Source organism: Boleophthalmus pectinirostris, unplaced genomic scaffold (assembly GCF_026225935.1).
Source record: "Boleophthalmus pectinirostris isolate CB_2022bp ecotype Guang Dong unplaced genomic scaffold, ASM2622593v1 HiC_scaffold_14, whole genome shotgun sequence".
Classification (NCBI taxonomy): domain Eukaryota; kingdom Metazoa; phylum Chordata; class Actinopteri; order Gobiiformes; family Gobiidae; genus Boleophthalmus; species Boleophthalmus pectinirostris.
This window is the reverse complement of record NW_026571047.1, coordinates 21634806-21652630: the sequence shown is the minus strand read 5'-3', so window position 1 is coordinate 21652630 and position 17825 is coordinate 21634806. Positions and strand designations below refer to the sequence as shown.

Sequence of the window (17825 nt, the reverse complement as noted above, 5' to 3'; positions counted from 1 at the left end):
ACTGACCCTCCACTTTGGTCCCATTAAAGGATAAAACCAACATGTCCGCCCCTGTCAGTTTGAGTCTCAAGTTCACTTTTAAACAATAACAACTCCGTCTGTATTATTTATAGTCTCGCTTTTTACTCGCAAATGACTTTTACGGCGCGCTTTTTTTTCTCTGATGTGTTTAAGGAAAGGGTGTCATCGGCTGCTGTTTTAGCGTCCCTGGAATGTTAATGGGGTATTGATTGTAGCGAGGCAATAGAGACAAATGCTATTGTGTTGGGTTTGTGATTGGCAGGACCGGGGCGGGTTTAAAAGGCTTAAGAATGACATTACGGTTCAGGAGGGAGATGGGAGTCAGTACTTACGCGTGGGGCTAATTGAAGGGGTCAAGCTCATGGATTAACATTGGAGGAGGTGACAGCCACAAAGTGAAATGGGAGTGTAAAATGTAAATACTAAATGTGACGTGAAGTCTAAACGCACTTGTATGGGGACTACAGTATACAGTATGTGTGAGTTATAATTGATTTGAAGTGGTGCCATAATTGTTGAAGTTGAAGGTGGTGGAGCGGTTTGTTGTTGTGTCTTTGGCCAAGGCACTTCACCCTGTGTGTGTGTGTGTGTGTGTTCCTGTGTGGCTGAGGCTGCTGTTATACTTGGAAATACATATTGCAACAAAACTGGGGCTTTTATCACAGTTCCAGGTGCCACAGGGGGGCGGCAGTCACAAAAATGTCATTGTGTCCTTAGGCAAGACACTTCACCAACATTGACTAATATGAAAGTGGTGTGCGCGTGAATGATGGTCGTGGTCAGGGTGATCAATGTTGATGCAGCCGCGCTTCCGTCGGTGGCTACAACAGTAACTTACCTTCACCGGGTATTAAAATTATCTGTAAAAAGCGTCTTTGTGACTTATGTCTGTGAAAAGCACTAAATAAATAAAAAATGTACTTATTTACTTACTTACATACAATGTAGCTGTTAGTTTTGTAGAATAGGCAGGCGCAAACTTGAGGCCCTCAGGCTGATTAGATTTAAAGTCCTTTTTTACTTGGATGGATAATAGAGGAGATTATGGTGGACCCCCTTAGTCTAAAACATTGTTTCACAAAGACGCAAGAGATTTTTGGGGGATCACCTTGTCACAATGTGCATGTAGCTCTGCAATATACATATACATACATCTCCGCACACCCCTCCCCGCTCCTCACTTTTTCGGCAGCACCACCTTGCCTAACCAATTTTCTGTGGGAAACACTGATTACTGTTTTTCATTCATTGTTTAAAACTTGAGTAATACTGTAATACTGTTCAGAGACACGATCACTCAGTCAACAATAAAATATCCTCATTAATTGTGATTTACAAATAATGTCTATCGACTTGGGTTGTGAAGATTTGTGACTTTTAAAATATGGGTCCCCAAAAGTTTGTGAAACACTGGTCTAAAATTCTCCCCCAACAACCTGGACTATACATGGGCACCACAAAATGATAATTTGTTGCTCACTGACTTATCATAAACATTTAAAAATAAGAATACTGGGCAAAAAGGGCTGCTTTAAGATTAAATAAAGGGTTAGAGTTAGGGTTAATTAATGTCCCACAAATAGTATAAAATTCACGTATTAAAGTCTAAATTATTTATGCCATCAATATTTCCCCAAAATTTATGGAAAACATTGTGGGAGCCAATGCATTTTGACCGTCATCAGGGTAAAAAGGACTACAGGAAAAACAGGAAAAGAAAAAGCGGGCGATCACTGCACCACGGACAGTGTTGGGAAGGTGACTTTTAAAATGTATTCCCCTACAGATTACAGATTACATACCCCAAAATGTAGTTTGTAACGTAATCCATTAAATAACTTGAAGTGAGTAAAGTAATCTGAATACTTTGAATTACTTGTATTGTTTTGCTTTTTAAAACTACATGAATGTACCAACCACATCCTGAAAATGTTTGTTTGTTCTCTTCAAATTGTCTGTTGAGCCCAAGTCTCCATGAACAGACAACTGTTTGCTGTAGAGAAGCAAAGACCAGGAAATCTTAACATGAGATATTTAGTTTTGTCTGCTAAAAGAAAATAAAAAGGCCAGTTTTTACTTAAGCATATAAAAAATATTATTGATAGAGAAATTATTTCTATATGAAATCACTTCTGCCTTAAATTATGTCCACCTACTGTTAGGTGTCATGTTGTGTAGACCTGGTTTAGTCCTGCTTTAGTCCTGGTTTAGTCCTGGTTTAGACCTGGTTTAGTCCTGGTTTAGTCCTGGTTTTAGACCTGGTTTATTCCTGGTTTAGACCTGGTTTAGTCCCGGTTTAGTCCTTTTTTAGTCCTTGTTTAGTCCTGGTTTTAGACCTGGTTTATTCGTGGTTTATTCCTGGTTTATTCCTGGTTTAGTCCTGGTTTAGTTCTGGTTATAGACCTGGATTAGTCCTGCTTTAGTCCTGCTTTAGTCCTGGTTTTAGACCTGGTTTAGTCCTGATTTAGTCCTGGTTTAGTCCTGGTTTAGTCCTAGTTTAGTCCTGGTTTAGTCCCGGTTTAACCCAAAATGAGTGAACAGGAAAATACCGCCGTGTAATCCATTTATTTTAACAAAGTAACTGTAATCCAATTACCACTCATTCAAACAGTAACTGTAACTGAATACAGTTACTCATAAATTGTACTCTGATTACGTAATCCCAGTACATGTAATCCATTACTCCCCAACACTGACCACGGATCAGACATAAGCGTTTTTAAAATATGCAATGCACCTACAGAGAGCTGAACAATAAACCCAGTGTTATAACAGACCAATGCTCATGATGCTTCAAATGGAGTAGGCCTGTCATAATTAAGGCCCTCAACTTAGGCCCTGTTCCTAAGTTTCTCCATCAAGAAAGTCTCTTAATGTGAAACAGAAGGAGTCTACAGCTTGTTATAATGGATTTTATTTTGTCAGGATTTGTGAACCCTTATTCTGTTCCTGCATTTGACAAAACCACAACAGCGAATCCCAACTTTGTGTCGTTTTTAAATCTGGGTTAGGAACAAGCCGTAACCCACGCGACGCATTTCATCATATGCAAATGGAAATAGCTCTCTTTTTAACAGTACAAGTTTTCCAAATCAAATGACTTCTGCTTTTCCAAGTTTCTAAAGTCGTCCGCGGCGACCATGACAGATGAACTCTTTATGTGGCTATACTCCATTAAAACAGTCAAACTTACATCGATGTTTACAAGCGCCCCTGTGTAATAAATGCACTCTGGCTGCGTCTCCAAAAAGCACAGCAGCAGAACAACTACCATTAGTTCTCTTGAAATATGACCCCACAAGTATTTATGATGTACATTTGGAGGCTGTAAATTTTACGCGAGCTGTGAAATTGATGAATTGGGTAATATTGCTAAGAATTATGAATTGCGAGTTGGCGACAGGGGACTAGGATTTTATTACACAAACAAACAGCTTGTTAAAAGAATATATTTCGAAAGTCCAAATGGTTATATGAAAAAATGCCTTGTTTCACTGCACATTTATTTTTGATTAAACTTGAAAATTATGCGTATAAATACCATAGATAGATACCATGATGATTTGTGATTCAGGCTTCGAAATAAGTAATTAGAAAGTTTCACAATTTACCAGCCAAGCTCAGTTGTAATAGCTGATAGAATGGCTTTGTTGTAGGTTTAAGGTTAAAGCTGCATTAACACTGGTTTGGTCTTGGTTTGATCCCAGTTTAGTCCTGGTTTAGTCCTGATTTAGTCCTGGTTTCATCCTGGTTTAGTCCTGGTTTAGTCCTGGTTTAGTCCTGGTTCCGTTCTGGTTTCGTCCTGGTTTCATCCTGGTTTAGTCCTGGTTTAGTCCTGGTTCAGTCCTGGTTTCCTGGTTTCGTCCTGGTTTCGTCCTGGTTTCGTCCTGGTTTCATCCTGGTTTAGTCCTGGTTTAGTCCCTATCTGCTGCTGATAAAATGTCACTATAAAGTGGCAGGACAGTGGCAGAGAAGCAGTTCTACACTTTTAGGCAAGAAAGCAAAGGACCCGTTTATTATTAATTCACTTTTGCACTTTTCAATGAACAAAATGTAGAATATTAATATATACATTTGTAATGATTTTACTGAATACCAGAAAAAGCATAATATACCGTATTTTTCAGACTATAAGGTGCACCGGATTATAAGGCTCAATATCAATAGTGCTGAATTTTCTCGTCTATTTTCATACATAAGGTGCACTGGATTATAAGACGCATTAAACAAAACAAACAGATGACACTTGAGACTGATCCTTAGCCCAGGTGTCCACGATCCATTGGCAGATCGTGGTGTAATTCGCCCGGCGTTGCCTCACTGTCTTGATGAATGTGGATTATGAATGTGAATGTGGGTGGGAGGATCTTTTTTTTTTTTAAAATATACATGGAGTAATAATGTGTTTAATGCAGCTTTGGGCACATTTGTTTACGTTTTACAGAAACAAAACTTAAAACCACAAGGCTCATTTGCATAAACAATAAGCTCTGAAAAAACAGATCGCTGCGGTCAGCTTCTGTCTGACTAACTCAGCGAGGCTCCTGACTACGGTAGCTGTAATGCTTGTAGCTGGCTTGTAACTTACCAGAGTCATACTAAAACATTTTGAAAACATTTTTGTGTGCCGTGTACTACATAAAATCAGTTTGAGGTCAGTAAGTAAAACCAGAATTAATATATAAGGCCCACCGGATTATAAGGCGCACTGTCAATTTTTGAGAAAATTCAAGGATTTTGAGTTTGCCTTATTGTCCGAAAAATGCGGTATATTCTTTAAAGCTGGACTAGTGTGGGTTTTCTTCCTGTTTAATCATGGTTGTTTAGCTCTGTTTTTCTGTCCTATGATTAGACCTTTGTTAGATCTGATTTGAGACACATCAAAACACCAAAATCTAACCTAATCTGCCTTTTTTTTTTTTTTTTCCCCTTTTTCCAGATGAGGGTCTTTGGGATATTCTGATTAAAGACATCCCACGAGAGGCCACTTCACACACGTTCAACATGGACCTCCTCAAACAAGGCGTCAGCTACGACTTCAGGGTCATTGGAGTGAACGACTACGGCTACGGCTCTCCCAGTCTGCCCTCCCCCTCCATATCCGGTAAGATTCAAGATTCAACATATCAAACAATACAAGAAAAGTGATACTCAAGAGCCCAGATTTGTTGTTGCTATTGTATCAGAAGTAAATTTTCAGACTTAAATGGTGTTTTTGTTGCATGATTTGATAGATTTTTTTTACAAAAACATTTAAATCTATCTAATCTAAGTCTCTGGACTAGATGCTGGGAGATGCTCAGCGAATGAGAGAAAGTCAACTAAGAACTCAATGCAAAGAAGTTGAGAATACTTGTACTCTCAAGTTACTCTAGTTGAGAAGTGTTGCGTATTATTACAGAACTACCGTTAGTACTTTCACTGCAATTTCCTCAAGTTAAAATCATCATAACCCTCCCCAGTATCCAAAACTGTATATTTTATAACTTGCTAATAAGATTTCTTTTGTTTTTGTTTGTTTTAAGCCCAAAAAGTGCCTCCATTTTACGAGGAGTGGTGGTTCCTGGTGGTCGTGGCACTGGTGGGACTCATCTTTATTCTGCTGCTGGTGTTCATCCTCATTATAAGAGGCCAGAGCAAGAAGTACGCCAAGAAGTCCGAGTCAGGTGAGCCAGTGCTGCGGAATACAAAATGAAGAGAGGGGGTTATTAGACCGGGCATCAGCCGCTCTCACGTCCACTCACGCTCATGACATTGAGTTTGGAAATGTATTTTTACGCCTAATTTAAAGTACTTGTGAATAAGGAAGCAGTGAGTGGGTTATAATTATCATAATATCAGCAAATGCAAGAAAAAAAAGTTTTGTGATTCACAATTATGGTAAGGTTTATTTTTTCTTTAGTGATTAACATAGCCTGAAATATTCATGCTGGTGACCAAAAATATATTCTGTATTTTAATAACTTTTCTGGTGGTTGGTTTTACTTGTCTCCATGGAGATGTTATAGTTTTATCAAGAACATTCCACTTTATGGCATTAAAAGGATCAGTATTATAGGAGACAAATAGCTGATGTCAACAAGGCCAAGTTATAAGTCAGATCTGTGGACAGGCCACTCTGAGGCAGAATGCATATTTAAAAACGCATGTACTGTATTTTTTGGACTATAGGTGCACTGGATTATAAGGCGCAATATCAGTAATGTTGAATTTTCTCGTCTATTTTCATACATAAATCGCACTGGATTATAAGGTGCATTAGGCGAAACAAACGGACGACACTTGAGACTTGAAACGTTTATATTTCCTACGAGGACGACACAAATATACATTGAGCAATAATGTGTTTAATGCAGCTTTGCGCACATTTGTTTACATTTTACAGAAACAAAACTTAAAACCACATGGCTCATTTGCATAAACTATAAGCGCTGAAAAAAAACAGCTCGCTTGTTGTGCGCTGATACAGTTCAGCTCCTGTCGGACTAAAGGACACGACTCGAATATATGTGTTATTTCTGTGTCGTACTAAAACATTTTGACAGATTTTTGAGCGCCGTGTATCACATAAAATCAGTTTAAGGTCAGTAATTCCAACCAGAGTTAATACATAAGGCACACTGTCGATTTTTGAGAAAAATACAGGGTTTTAAGTGCGCCTTATAGTCTGAAAAATACGGTATTTCAAAACACATGTAATTGGATAAATGCAAGATAGACCATTTTAATGCCATACACTGGAACATGCAAATCAAAACAATAATATCTGTATGGAGATAGACACGTGGAAGATCTCCCCACCAGAAAAGTTGGATAGTGCACCCACTATCACACTACACAGGATTTTTTTGTGAAGTTTTGTCCATAGACACTTTTAAACAAGAAGCAGGATTCAAACCACCAACCCTTTTGAAACAAGGCGACTGCTTTTCCCTCTGACATCCCAAAGAAAATCTGCTTTTACTTATCACATTTGAGAACACCAGCTTTGTCAACTGCAGATAAATTTGCCAAGACAATAAAATCAGACAATGAGTATTACGTCGCCCATTCACGCTTTTATATAGAAATAAATAAGATTACAAATCCATTCATGTCATTAAATTTACACAACTCCTTTTAACAATCCAACATTTTGACAGATTCATAACGTCGATAGTCGAGACAGGAAGCTCTCGTTGCCGGGGTAACTGTTATTGAACTAAATCCAGGCTCTGACAGTTCAGACTTGAATGAGCCTCATATAAACTGTACAGTCTTTGACAGCAGCAGGCATTTCCCCGAGCTCAGCATTTGTGTGGCTACCCAGAGAAGGGGGGGGTCCCTGGGGTCACTGCGCATTTTTCGGCCTGGACAGGGAAAAACAAGGAAGTCCTCTCATTCGCTCACAAAGCCCTCTCCCTCCACCTCCATCTCCCCTTTAGGAATCTGGACAGGGCCCTAAACTATCCCGCTGGTGTCCCCCCTTTTGTACAGTGTGTTTGTGTAACCCGCAATTGACCTGAATAAGCGCATACTGTTGAAAAAGTTTGGTTTGAAAAGTAGAGATACATTTTTGTTTTCAGAAGCATTCCTTTTTAAATTCCAACTTTTATTTTAAGTAAAACTCAGACAAATACTAACCAGGTCTACCTCAGGTCAAGACCAAAAACTAAACAAGATATAAACCAATACTGAACCATGATGAAATAGATGTAATATTGCATGTAATAATTTTCTTATAACCAAAAATTTCCAAGTTTCATCCCACCTCTGACTAGTTCACTTGTGTCCTTGAGCAAGACATTTCACGCAGTATGAATGAAATCACTGCTCTTTAGAGAAGCAGTGATTGTACAAAAGTATAATACCTTCACAAATTGGTTTAAGCTAAGATTTTAAAAATTGGTTTGAACTATCTGATTTATTAAACTTATGCGGTTCTATGTAACTTTTGAGGGTTTGCCATCTGCCTTTCTCGATAAAGACATGCTATTGCTTTGATTGGAATGTTCCAGAGTACGGCATAAAAAATTTATATACTGTAACATTTCCGTAATTTCAACAATTTTTTTATTGCTCATAAAATACTTAGTACTCTTAGGTGTGAGGTAGGGTGACCTCTCCACAGATCTGACATGTTAAAAGTTTTAGAACACCACACTTTTTCCATTTTTTTATTGTTTACTGTTGACCAAAACGTATTCTTACCTTTTGATTGATGTGTGTGTCCACCTTTGGCAGATATAACAGCTGAACACACTCGTGGCTCGTTCTTTTTACAACAGAAATCAAATATTGTTCATAAAGTTCTTCCCAAGTCTGTTGCAGAAGTTCCCATAAATGTGTGGCACTTGTAGGTTTCTTGACTTTCACTCTTCTGTCCAGTTCATCGATGGGGTTTAAGTCTGGAGACTGTGCTGGACACTCCAGGTTTTCCAAGCTTTACCATCTTATTCCTTTTTTCCTGAGGTAGTTTTGGCAGAGCTTGGACTTGTGTTTTGTACCTTTTATCTTATTTTTTTTAACCTCTGTCTGTTCAGTTCTTACCTTTGTACCATTTCAAGCTCTTCACTGGACTTGCACGACTTGAATTGCTATAAATATCTGGAAAAATTAGGGTGTTCTAAAACTTTTGACCGGTAGTGTAACTATGTTTAATACCATACTGTGGAATATTCTAGTCAAAGCAATGATATCTCCATGGAGACAAACAGAAAAGTTGTACCTTTAAGAACCAGGATTAAACTGTGACTATACTAAGACTACTGTAAATTAGGTTTTAAAGGTGCATTGTGTAACCTTTCTGGTGGAGGGTCCGGCAAATGTTTGTCTCTGTGGAGATGTTATTAGTTTGTCTGGAATGTTTCACAGTATAGCATTAAACATTTCTATTGTCAGGGAGACCAAACCAGACCAAGATACAGGTCAGATCTGTGGAGAAATGACCTGTTTTTACCTGTTTTTCTTGGTGTTTTTGAGCTATAAAACTTACCTGCAGTTTAATAAATGTAAAGTGGAGCTGTTTAGTGTCATACTGTGGAACATTCCAGGCAGAGCAATGACATATCCATGCTATGACGAACCCTCCGCCAAAAAAGTTAGATAATGCATCAAATTTGAGCATCTCTAACCAGGTCTCAACCATAATCTTTGCATCCATACATTACACACTTCCCCAGCGCTGATCCTGCTTTGCACAGTGTGTTTTTGTAAGCAGACTTTGACCCCTCCAGGCCCCCGTAGCTGCCACAGCAGAGGTCCCGGCCTGCAGCTCTCCTCCCAGACAGTTGTTTTAACCTGTGTGCAGCCCCAGCTCTGCCAAACATTAATCTACTTTACAACCCAGACTCAAGACCTGTCCTGCATTTTATAGGCCCAGACACTTGATCAATATTATGACTGATTCGTATCCAATATTCACACAAAGCGCCAGTTCATTTTTTATTGTCAATTCATAGTTGGCCAGTGGTATGAATGCATCCAGAGGGCAATATTTTATTAAAGAAGACTTGTAGGTGTATACGAGCTGTCAATTGGAGTTTAGAAGTTCATGAATTTGAGTCTAACTTCCTGCGATGAACCTTAACTTTTCTTATCATTTATTTTCAGTGTTGGGAGTAACGCATTATAAAAGTAACTAATTACTGTAATGCATTAGTTGGTGATGTAAGGCATTACCGGGGAAAAAATTATAATATTTTACTCGGTACAAATGACAATAACGAGCGTTACAATGCTTTTTTAAATCTGGATTGAAGTGGTGGATTTTTCTTCATACAAATTCTCTAAAATCACCGCGATATCAGCATCGGTGAAACGCCGGAGACGCGCCCGTGTAGACCGTGGGCTGACCGCGAGCGAAAGGACGTGACGCAGAACTTTGGGCTCCATGGGGCAAACCGCAGCTGACGCCCGATCGAGCCTTGCAGACATCCTGCTCCACGGGCGCCGGCACTCGGGGTTCTCTCAGGGGCAGTCCTAGATTCCAAGTTCTAGTCCAAGATTAGTCCTGGTTTGTTTCTGGTTTAGTCCTGGTTTAGACTTGGGTCAGTTCTGGTTCAGCTCTGGTTCAGCTCTGGTTCAGTCCTGGTTCAGTCCTGGTTTAGACCTAGTTTAGCCCTGGTTCAGTACTGGTTTAGTCCTGGTTCAGTCCTGGTTTAGACCTAGTTTAGTCCTGGTTTAGTCCTTGGTTCAGTCCTGGTTTAGACCTAGTTTAGCCCTGGCTCAGTTCTGGTTTAGTCCTGGTTCAGTTCTGGTTTAGTCCTGGTTTAGACCTGGTCTTTAGTCCTGGTTTAGTCCTCGGTTCAGTCCTGGTTTAGACCTAGTTTAGTCCTGGTTCATTTCTGGTTTAGTCCTGGTTCAGTTTTGGTTTAGTCCTGGTTCAGTCCTGGTTTAGACCTGGTTTAGTCCTGGTTTAGTCCTCAGTTTAGACCTAGTTTAGTCCTGGTTTAGACCTGGTTTAGTCCTCAGTTCAGTCCTGATTTAGACCTAGTTTAGTCCTGGTTCAGTTCTGGTTTAGTTCTAGTTTAGTCCTGGTTCAGTCCATATACGGTGCAAAAGTTCAGCATCTTCACAGTTATTTTGTTGAGAGTAACTTAAAGTGCTGCAATAGTTGTGTAATGTTTCACATTTTAAAAACACAGTAATATTCTAATGTAACAAATCACTTTGAAATGACAATAACAAGTCATAAATAACACATTACAATTTTAAAGTAACTTGCCCAACAGTGTTTATTTTAGTTCCCTATATCATTTATTATTTTGTGAATGATGGAGAAGAATACACATTTAAAGTGGCTTTTCTGGTGGTAAATGATATGAAAATGTTGTAGCTTTGCCTGGAAAATTCAACAATATGGCATTAAACTTTTCCATTTTTCATTCATTCACGTCAACTGAAGAGTTTGGTGGCTAAGAAATACATTGCTACTGTAAGCGGGGACTCCTCTGCATAGATCTGACCTGTAAGTTGGTTTCTGAGGTTGTACCTGCTTGTCTCCGTGGAGATCGATAAGTTTAATCCTTTAATACACACCGTACGGTATTTGCTGATGGTCAAACACTGAATTCATAAAGAAGTCAACGATAAAAAGATTTAATACTGAAGTGAATTAAAAGTGACATTATCCTCATCTGATCTTTTATCTCTTTAGAAAATGTCCTTGAATTGTCATCTTCAAAGCTTCCATCAAATTCACCCCCCATAGAAACTGAAAATTAATTGGTCTGCTAAATACTACTTTGAAGTCAAATTATGTGTTGTTGACTTAGTAATGATGGACTTAAACTGTTATTTTTATGTTATATTTAATACAAAAGTACAGTTCATAGAAGCAAGTCTGACAGTCAAAGAGTAAAAATGCATAGGTATAATTTACAAATTTACAACATGTTTTTTTACACATTACATTTTGCTTTAAAAGTGCATTGTGTAACTTTTCTGGTAGAAGATTCGTCAAATGCTTTTCTTCAGGGAGATATTTTTGCTTTGTCTGGAATATTTCACAGTATGGTGTTAAACCTTTTTATCTTCATGGAGACCAAACCAGACCAAGTTACAAGTCAGATCTGTGGAGAGGCGACCCCACGCACAGTCAGAATGTTTCTCTGGGCATTTTTTAGCTATAAAACCACCTGTAATTGAATAAATGTAGAGGTAGAGCTGTTTAAAGGGACAGTCGGGAATTTTGGACATAGGACCTCATTTCCTACTGGTGCTACGCTAGTGCATGTCAATGGCCATAGTCCTGCCACTAAAAACAGTCTTACCCACTCCACAAAACACCCGAAGCAAAACTATTATTACACCAGACTGTCAATGTAAATGTCTGTGTTGGTAGAATAATTTTAGAAGTAAAAACAACGTTGCATTTGAAGGATTTATGTCTGAGCAGCAGCAGCAGTGAGTTGTACTTCCTGATAGAAAGCTTGGCAGGGGCGGACTGATATAGGAGAAAATAGTCCCTCAACATGTAATGATTCATGTGATTTATTTCAAACATTATTCTATCGACACAGACATTCACATCGACAGTCTGGTGTAATAATAGATTTGCTTTAGGAGCTTTGTGGAGTGAGTAAGACTGTTTTTAGTCCTATGTCGAAAATTCTGAACAGTCCCTTTAATGTCATACTGTGGAACATTCCATATAGAGCAATGGCATATCCATGGAAAGAAGCAGGTGACGGACCTTTTAATAAAATCAAATATGATGACCACTGAAATATTACGTAAGCCTAGGATAGGGGTTTTCTGGGGTTTGGTTATAAATATTATTATTATTATTCTCATCTAGCCTCCTTCAGTGCCATAGCCTCTAACCCTGTCCACCTGTGTGCCTGCTGTGGTGACACAGTGTCTCTGTACGTGTGTCCAGGAAACAACTCCAACTGCAACGCCCTGACCCACGGGGACATGGTCAGCCTGGACGAAGGACGCTTCCCTGCCCTCGAACTTAACAACCGCCGCCTGTCCGTCAAAAACTCCTTCTGTCGCAAGAACGGAGTCTACACCAGGTCAGTGCACACACAGCACAACCACGAGATGAGATGGTGAGAAGTTCTGCCTGATTTCTTACACTGACCGGGGGTAAAACAAGAGTTACATACATAACTATGGTTCTATGAAGCTCAGAATAAAGCACAGAATGATTTCCACTGACATTTTAAAGGTTTAAAGGGTGCTATTTTCTGATCTATATAATGTTGTTTCCTCATCAAAAACATTAATGGAGTTTTGTTTCATTCACATGTTTCACGCACATTTTCCTGCATATTTAGGCTGAGTTCTTCTCTCAAACGGAAAACACTCTAATACAGGAAGTGCTTCACTGTGTATTTAAACTCCATGCATCTTCCCTAGAGTCATTTTGATGACTTCAGCCCTGGAATTTCCAACCTTTACTGAGCTTAAACTAAAAGGTAACTGCTTCATGGGAAATAAACATTATCTTGCTAAACTAAAATTACTTCAATTAAGAACATTTTACTTTATTTGATTAGATTCAACTCGACAAGTAAAATTATCCACCAATGGAATACGAGTGTTTTTCTTAATTCAAGCAGCACTCAATTTTGTTTCTTATTTTAAGTGCAAAAAGTTGTTGTTTTTCTTATTTGTATTAAGTGTAGCAAGATGTATTTTAATATTTTAAGCACAAAAAGTCTTGTTCTACTGGCAGATAATTTTACTTGCCAAGAAAGGTTTATAATGATTTGAGTCAATTTTACTTAATTCAAGTCATTTTAACTTGGCTAGATTTAGTTTTTTGCAGTGTAACTTAAAAACTACCTCTTAGTGACATCAAAAGTCAGGAGCAGAAAATGTTGAGCTTTTGAGATGTAGACCGACTAATAATAAAGCGTTACTCAGACATGTGTGAATGAAACAAAACACAACTCCAGATGTGATTTTGAGGAGCTTACAACATTATCACAAGAGCCAATTTTGTGTAATATAAATACCACAGTGGGCCCCAAAGTGCTAAAGACTTTTCACAAATGTATACTGGGCGAACAGAAGAACCAGGACTATAGCAAAATGTAACAAGATAACTTTGGATAAACAATATTTTAGTCACTGGTACGGAAATATATCATAGATGACTTTCCAGATGAGTTACCAAGGTGACTTCTTATGTTAAATACAGAAATGAGTCTGTCTTTTTGCTTTTGGAAATGAACAGATTCCACAGATTCGTCTCTCATCAAAGACCCCAGAATCCCATTACTACAAAAACCCACTCAAAACAACAACTCACAAACAGAGTGCGAGCGGAGTTTGAAATTTAAATTAAAAAGCAATACGACGCTGTAATTGTGTTTTGCAGGGAAACTTTTCTTCATGCCTCAAAGCTTTAACAGCTCCAGCAACATTGTCATCCCAGGAATGTTTTTACCACTATTTAAAAGTGGAATAAGTCGACTTAGCTGCGAATCTTTTTAATGAGCTTCTGTACTGGGTGGATGTGTAGCTGGGAGACATGCGAGAAGTGAGTTAAACCAAATCATTTTGACTGACACCTGAGAAGAGCTGTTTGACTCATGAGAATGCAGTCCAGGTTTGCACCCATAACTTGGCCTTAAATGAAGTGTACCTTTGTAGAGGATTTAGAGTGAGTCTGAAGGACTGACGGATGTGTGGGCTAAGATGTACGGATCACAGAAAAGTATAGCAGGTGAACTTTGAGGAGTTCTTAAAGGTACACTATGGAACTTTTTGGTTTGGGTTTCTGAAATTAAACATCTCTACTTTACATTTATTCAATTACAGATGGTTTTATGGCTCAAAAATACCTAGAAAAAGAGGCGTTCTGGCTGTGAGCAGGGTCGCCCCTCCACAGATCTGACCTGACCAAAATCCTAACATATACATCACCAAATAAGAAAACTAAAGTCTATAATTATATACTTTTGAGTTTTCTTACTTGGTGAGAAAAAATGTATTTTACTCATTAAAAAGTGTCATGACTTAAATATAGCAGTACCAGTAGTAGTAGTTGTAGTAGTAGTAGTAGTAGTAGTAGTAGTACAAATAGTAGTATTAGTTGAAGTAGTAGTAGTTGTTGTAGTAGTAGTAGTAGTTGTTGTAGTTGTTGTAGTAGTCGTTGTAGTTGTAGTAGTTGCAGTAGTAGTTGTAGTAGTAGTAGTAGTAGTAGTAGTAGTAGTAGTAGTAGTAGTAGTAGTAGTAGTAGTAGTTGTAGTAGTAGTAGTAGTTGTAGTAGTAGTTGTAGTACTTGTAGTTGTAGTAGTAGTTGTAGTAGTAGTAGTAGTAGTAGTAGCAGTAGTAGTAGTAGTAGTAGTAGTAGTAGTAGTAGTAGTAGTAGTAGTTGTAGCAGTTGTAGTAGTTGTAGCAGTTGTAGTTGTAGTAGTAGTAGTTATAGTACAATTAGTTGTTGTTGTTGTAGTAGTAGTAGTTGTAGTAGTTGTGGTAGTAGTAGTAGTAGTAGTAGTAGTAGTAGTAGTAGTAGTAGTAGTAGTAGTAGTAGTTGTAGTAGTAGTTGTAGTAGTAGTAGTAGTAGTAGTTAGTAGTAGCAGTAGTTGTAGTAGTTGTAGTAGTAGTTGTTGTAGTAGTAGTAGTAGCAGCAGCAGTAGTAGTAGTAGTAGAAGTTATAGTAGCAGTAGTAGTAGTAGTAGTAGTAGTAGTAGTAGTAGTAGTAGTAGTAGTAGTAGTTGTAGCAGCAGCAGTAGTAGTAGTAGTAGAAGTTATAGTAGCAGTAGTAGCAGCAGCACTTACTTTCATGTAATGTTTCTATTGATTATTCAGTGAATTTACTTCTAGTTGAATAAGATTCTTTTTAAGTGATCTTAAAATACATGCATATTTTAACATCATCCTTTGACCAGTTCCACCTCAGGTAATAAATACATTTGGAGCCAATACATAATTTTAATCTCATATGAACATGCCCTTGAGCTGATCAAAGTACTCCCTGGTCTTTGAGATTCTTCCAGACAGTTTCCAATTATGCATCAACTTTGAAGAAATGACATGCGATAGAGGCGAGGGAGCGAAAGAATGCACAGATGTACCTTTTCAAATCTTACCTCTTTGAACTCTCCGCGCCGTACAGACAGTAGAGACACAGAAATCCCACACCTGAGCCCGCGATTAGCCAATAATACTGCACCCCGGTCTCCAGACTCCCCATACAAAAGGCAGGATCAACTCCGGAGCCTTAGACCGGATCAGGAATCAAACGGCTCCACCATCCCACTGTACGGAGCGCTAATCCCAACCTGTGTCGGAATTTGGAAAGAGATTAGCACCATATCGGGGTCAGATAGTGTGCAAGAAAGCAAGGGCAGATGCAGGGGTGTATTTGAGGAAACTTCATTTTTGGAGTAAATAAAGTTCGTCACAGATCTGTAAGGAGGTCAGGTAATTAGTGAACATGTACATTCTCTTTATACAAAAGCATGACGACTTAAAAATAATATGAATAATAATATAAGACTGATTCTGTGAGTAATAATGCACTAGTGGTGACAGTATATAGATGTTATTGCTTTGTCTAGAATGTTTCACAGTATGGTTTTAAGCCTTTCTATCATCATGGAGACCAAACCAGACCAAATTACAGGTCAGATCTGTGGAGAAGCAATCCTGCTCACAGTCAGAATGGTTGTTTTTCTGGGTATTTTTGGGCTATTAAAAAAAAAAAAAACGAATTTAATATACAGTATGTTAAAGTAGATTTGTTTAATACCATAATGACAGTTGAAGCAGAGCAATGACATTTCCATAGAAACAAGAAGGTGATGGACCCTCAACCAAAAAGTTACATAGAGCAGTGGTTCCCAACTTTTTTTGCACCATGGATCAGTTTTATGGCTGACAATATTTTTGGACTGGGGAGGACAGTAGGTGGTGCAACATGTGGGAGGAGGCGCGGTCTGTGTTGCATGGTTTAGTCCTGGTTAAATCCTGTTTTATTACTAGTTTTACACCTGGTTTAGTCCTGTTTAAACCTGATTTAGTTCTGGTTTAGTCCTGGTTTTGTCCTGTTTAGACCTGGTTTTAGTTCTGATTTAGAGACGTGGCCATGCAGCATATTCGAGAAGACACGGTTCACGCGGCGCACAAGAGGGGTGTTTGCGCTTTCGTGGCCCAGTACCAAACGACCCACGGCCCAGTACTGGTCCACAGCCCGGGGGGTTGGGGACTCCTGACATAGAGCACTTTTAATAACATATTATGGCTATTCATATATATCTTGACTATAGACTTACTAACTGTTAGTTGGTGTTACTAGCTCTAAAATAATGTACTATGTCACTTTTATGTTGGAGAGTCCACCACCTGCTTTTCTCCAGAGACTGACATGTTCCACAGTATGGTATCGCCATGGAGACAAGCAGGTGATGTTTTGGAAAGTATTTTTTCAGTATTTTTCACACAAGACAAACTTAACCCCTTAACGCCGAGTGTCACAAATATGCAACAAACCGTTTGGATCAAAACATAAACCAAGACAGCGGCTGCATTCCCTCATTGCAGGTTTGTGCATATACAGGACCTTCCTAGAACCTTTGGCAAGCACTTGTTTCTATTTGTCCCAAATTTCTATTTATTTATTTATTTATTTTTTGCTCTAGTCAAATTAATAATCTCAGTTTAATTTACCATCTACTTAAAGGCAAAAACACACACGCAAAACATTTTTTTATATACATCTATATAAATTCAGACGTTAAGGGGTTAATGCTATATTCTGGAACATTCTAAACAAAGCAAATGTCTCCATGAAACAAGCAAGTGGCAGATCACCCATCATAAAAGTTGCACAGTGAATCTATTCATGTGAATCCTCAAAAGACCAAAGTAAAACAAACATTATTTATATTACTGCAGTATTATCAGAATGTCTGTATAGATGTTAATCAGCATTCACATCATAAACACTTCATCTTGTATAAGTGTGTTTTGACTCTTATCGATACACTTCATCTGATTTACAATCACTTTATAAACAGGACTCTTGAACCTCCCCGCTGATCTCCATATACCGCCCCGCAATAATGAGGAATAATATTGAAGCTATAGCGATGTTACAGTCAACAGTTTAAACCACAGCAGGATCAAGTGCACTCCAGAGTCAAACATCGATAAATAATGCAAACCAAACATGCTCCAGAGTCAACGATATGAGCCAGAGCCCTTCCTCCGTGTTGTTTAAACCACAGCGTTTACTATAATGTCCCAGTGGGCTCCCAGTAATACCAGGCTTTATTTGGTTGCCATAGGTTACGATGAGGTTCCTATTGGGAGTAGGTAAATAGCAAAGTCCCGGGGTTGTGCTAAAATCTTGTTGTGAACTT

At 38.5% G+C, this 17825-nt stretch overlaps 1 protein-coding gene across 1 annotated transcript in view; it reads left to right on the top strand.

Moving 5' to 3' along the window:
* sdk2b (sidekick cell adhesion molecule 2b) overlaps positions 1 to 17825 on the top strand; it is a 277914-nt gene that overhangs the window by 221524 nt on the left and 38565 nt on the right. Inside the window, exons 40-42 of the mRNA XM_020918287.2 lie at positions 4961 to 5125; positions 5547 to 5687; positions 12383 to 12521. Coding sequence (XP_020773946.2) covers positions 4961 to 5125; positions 5547 to 5687; positions 12383 to 12521 — 445 coding nt within the window. The remainder of the gene's footprint in view (positions 1 to 4960; positions 5126 to 5546; positions 5688 to 12382; positions 12522 to 17825) is intronic.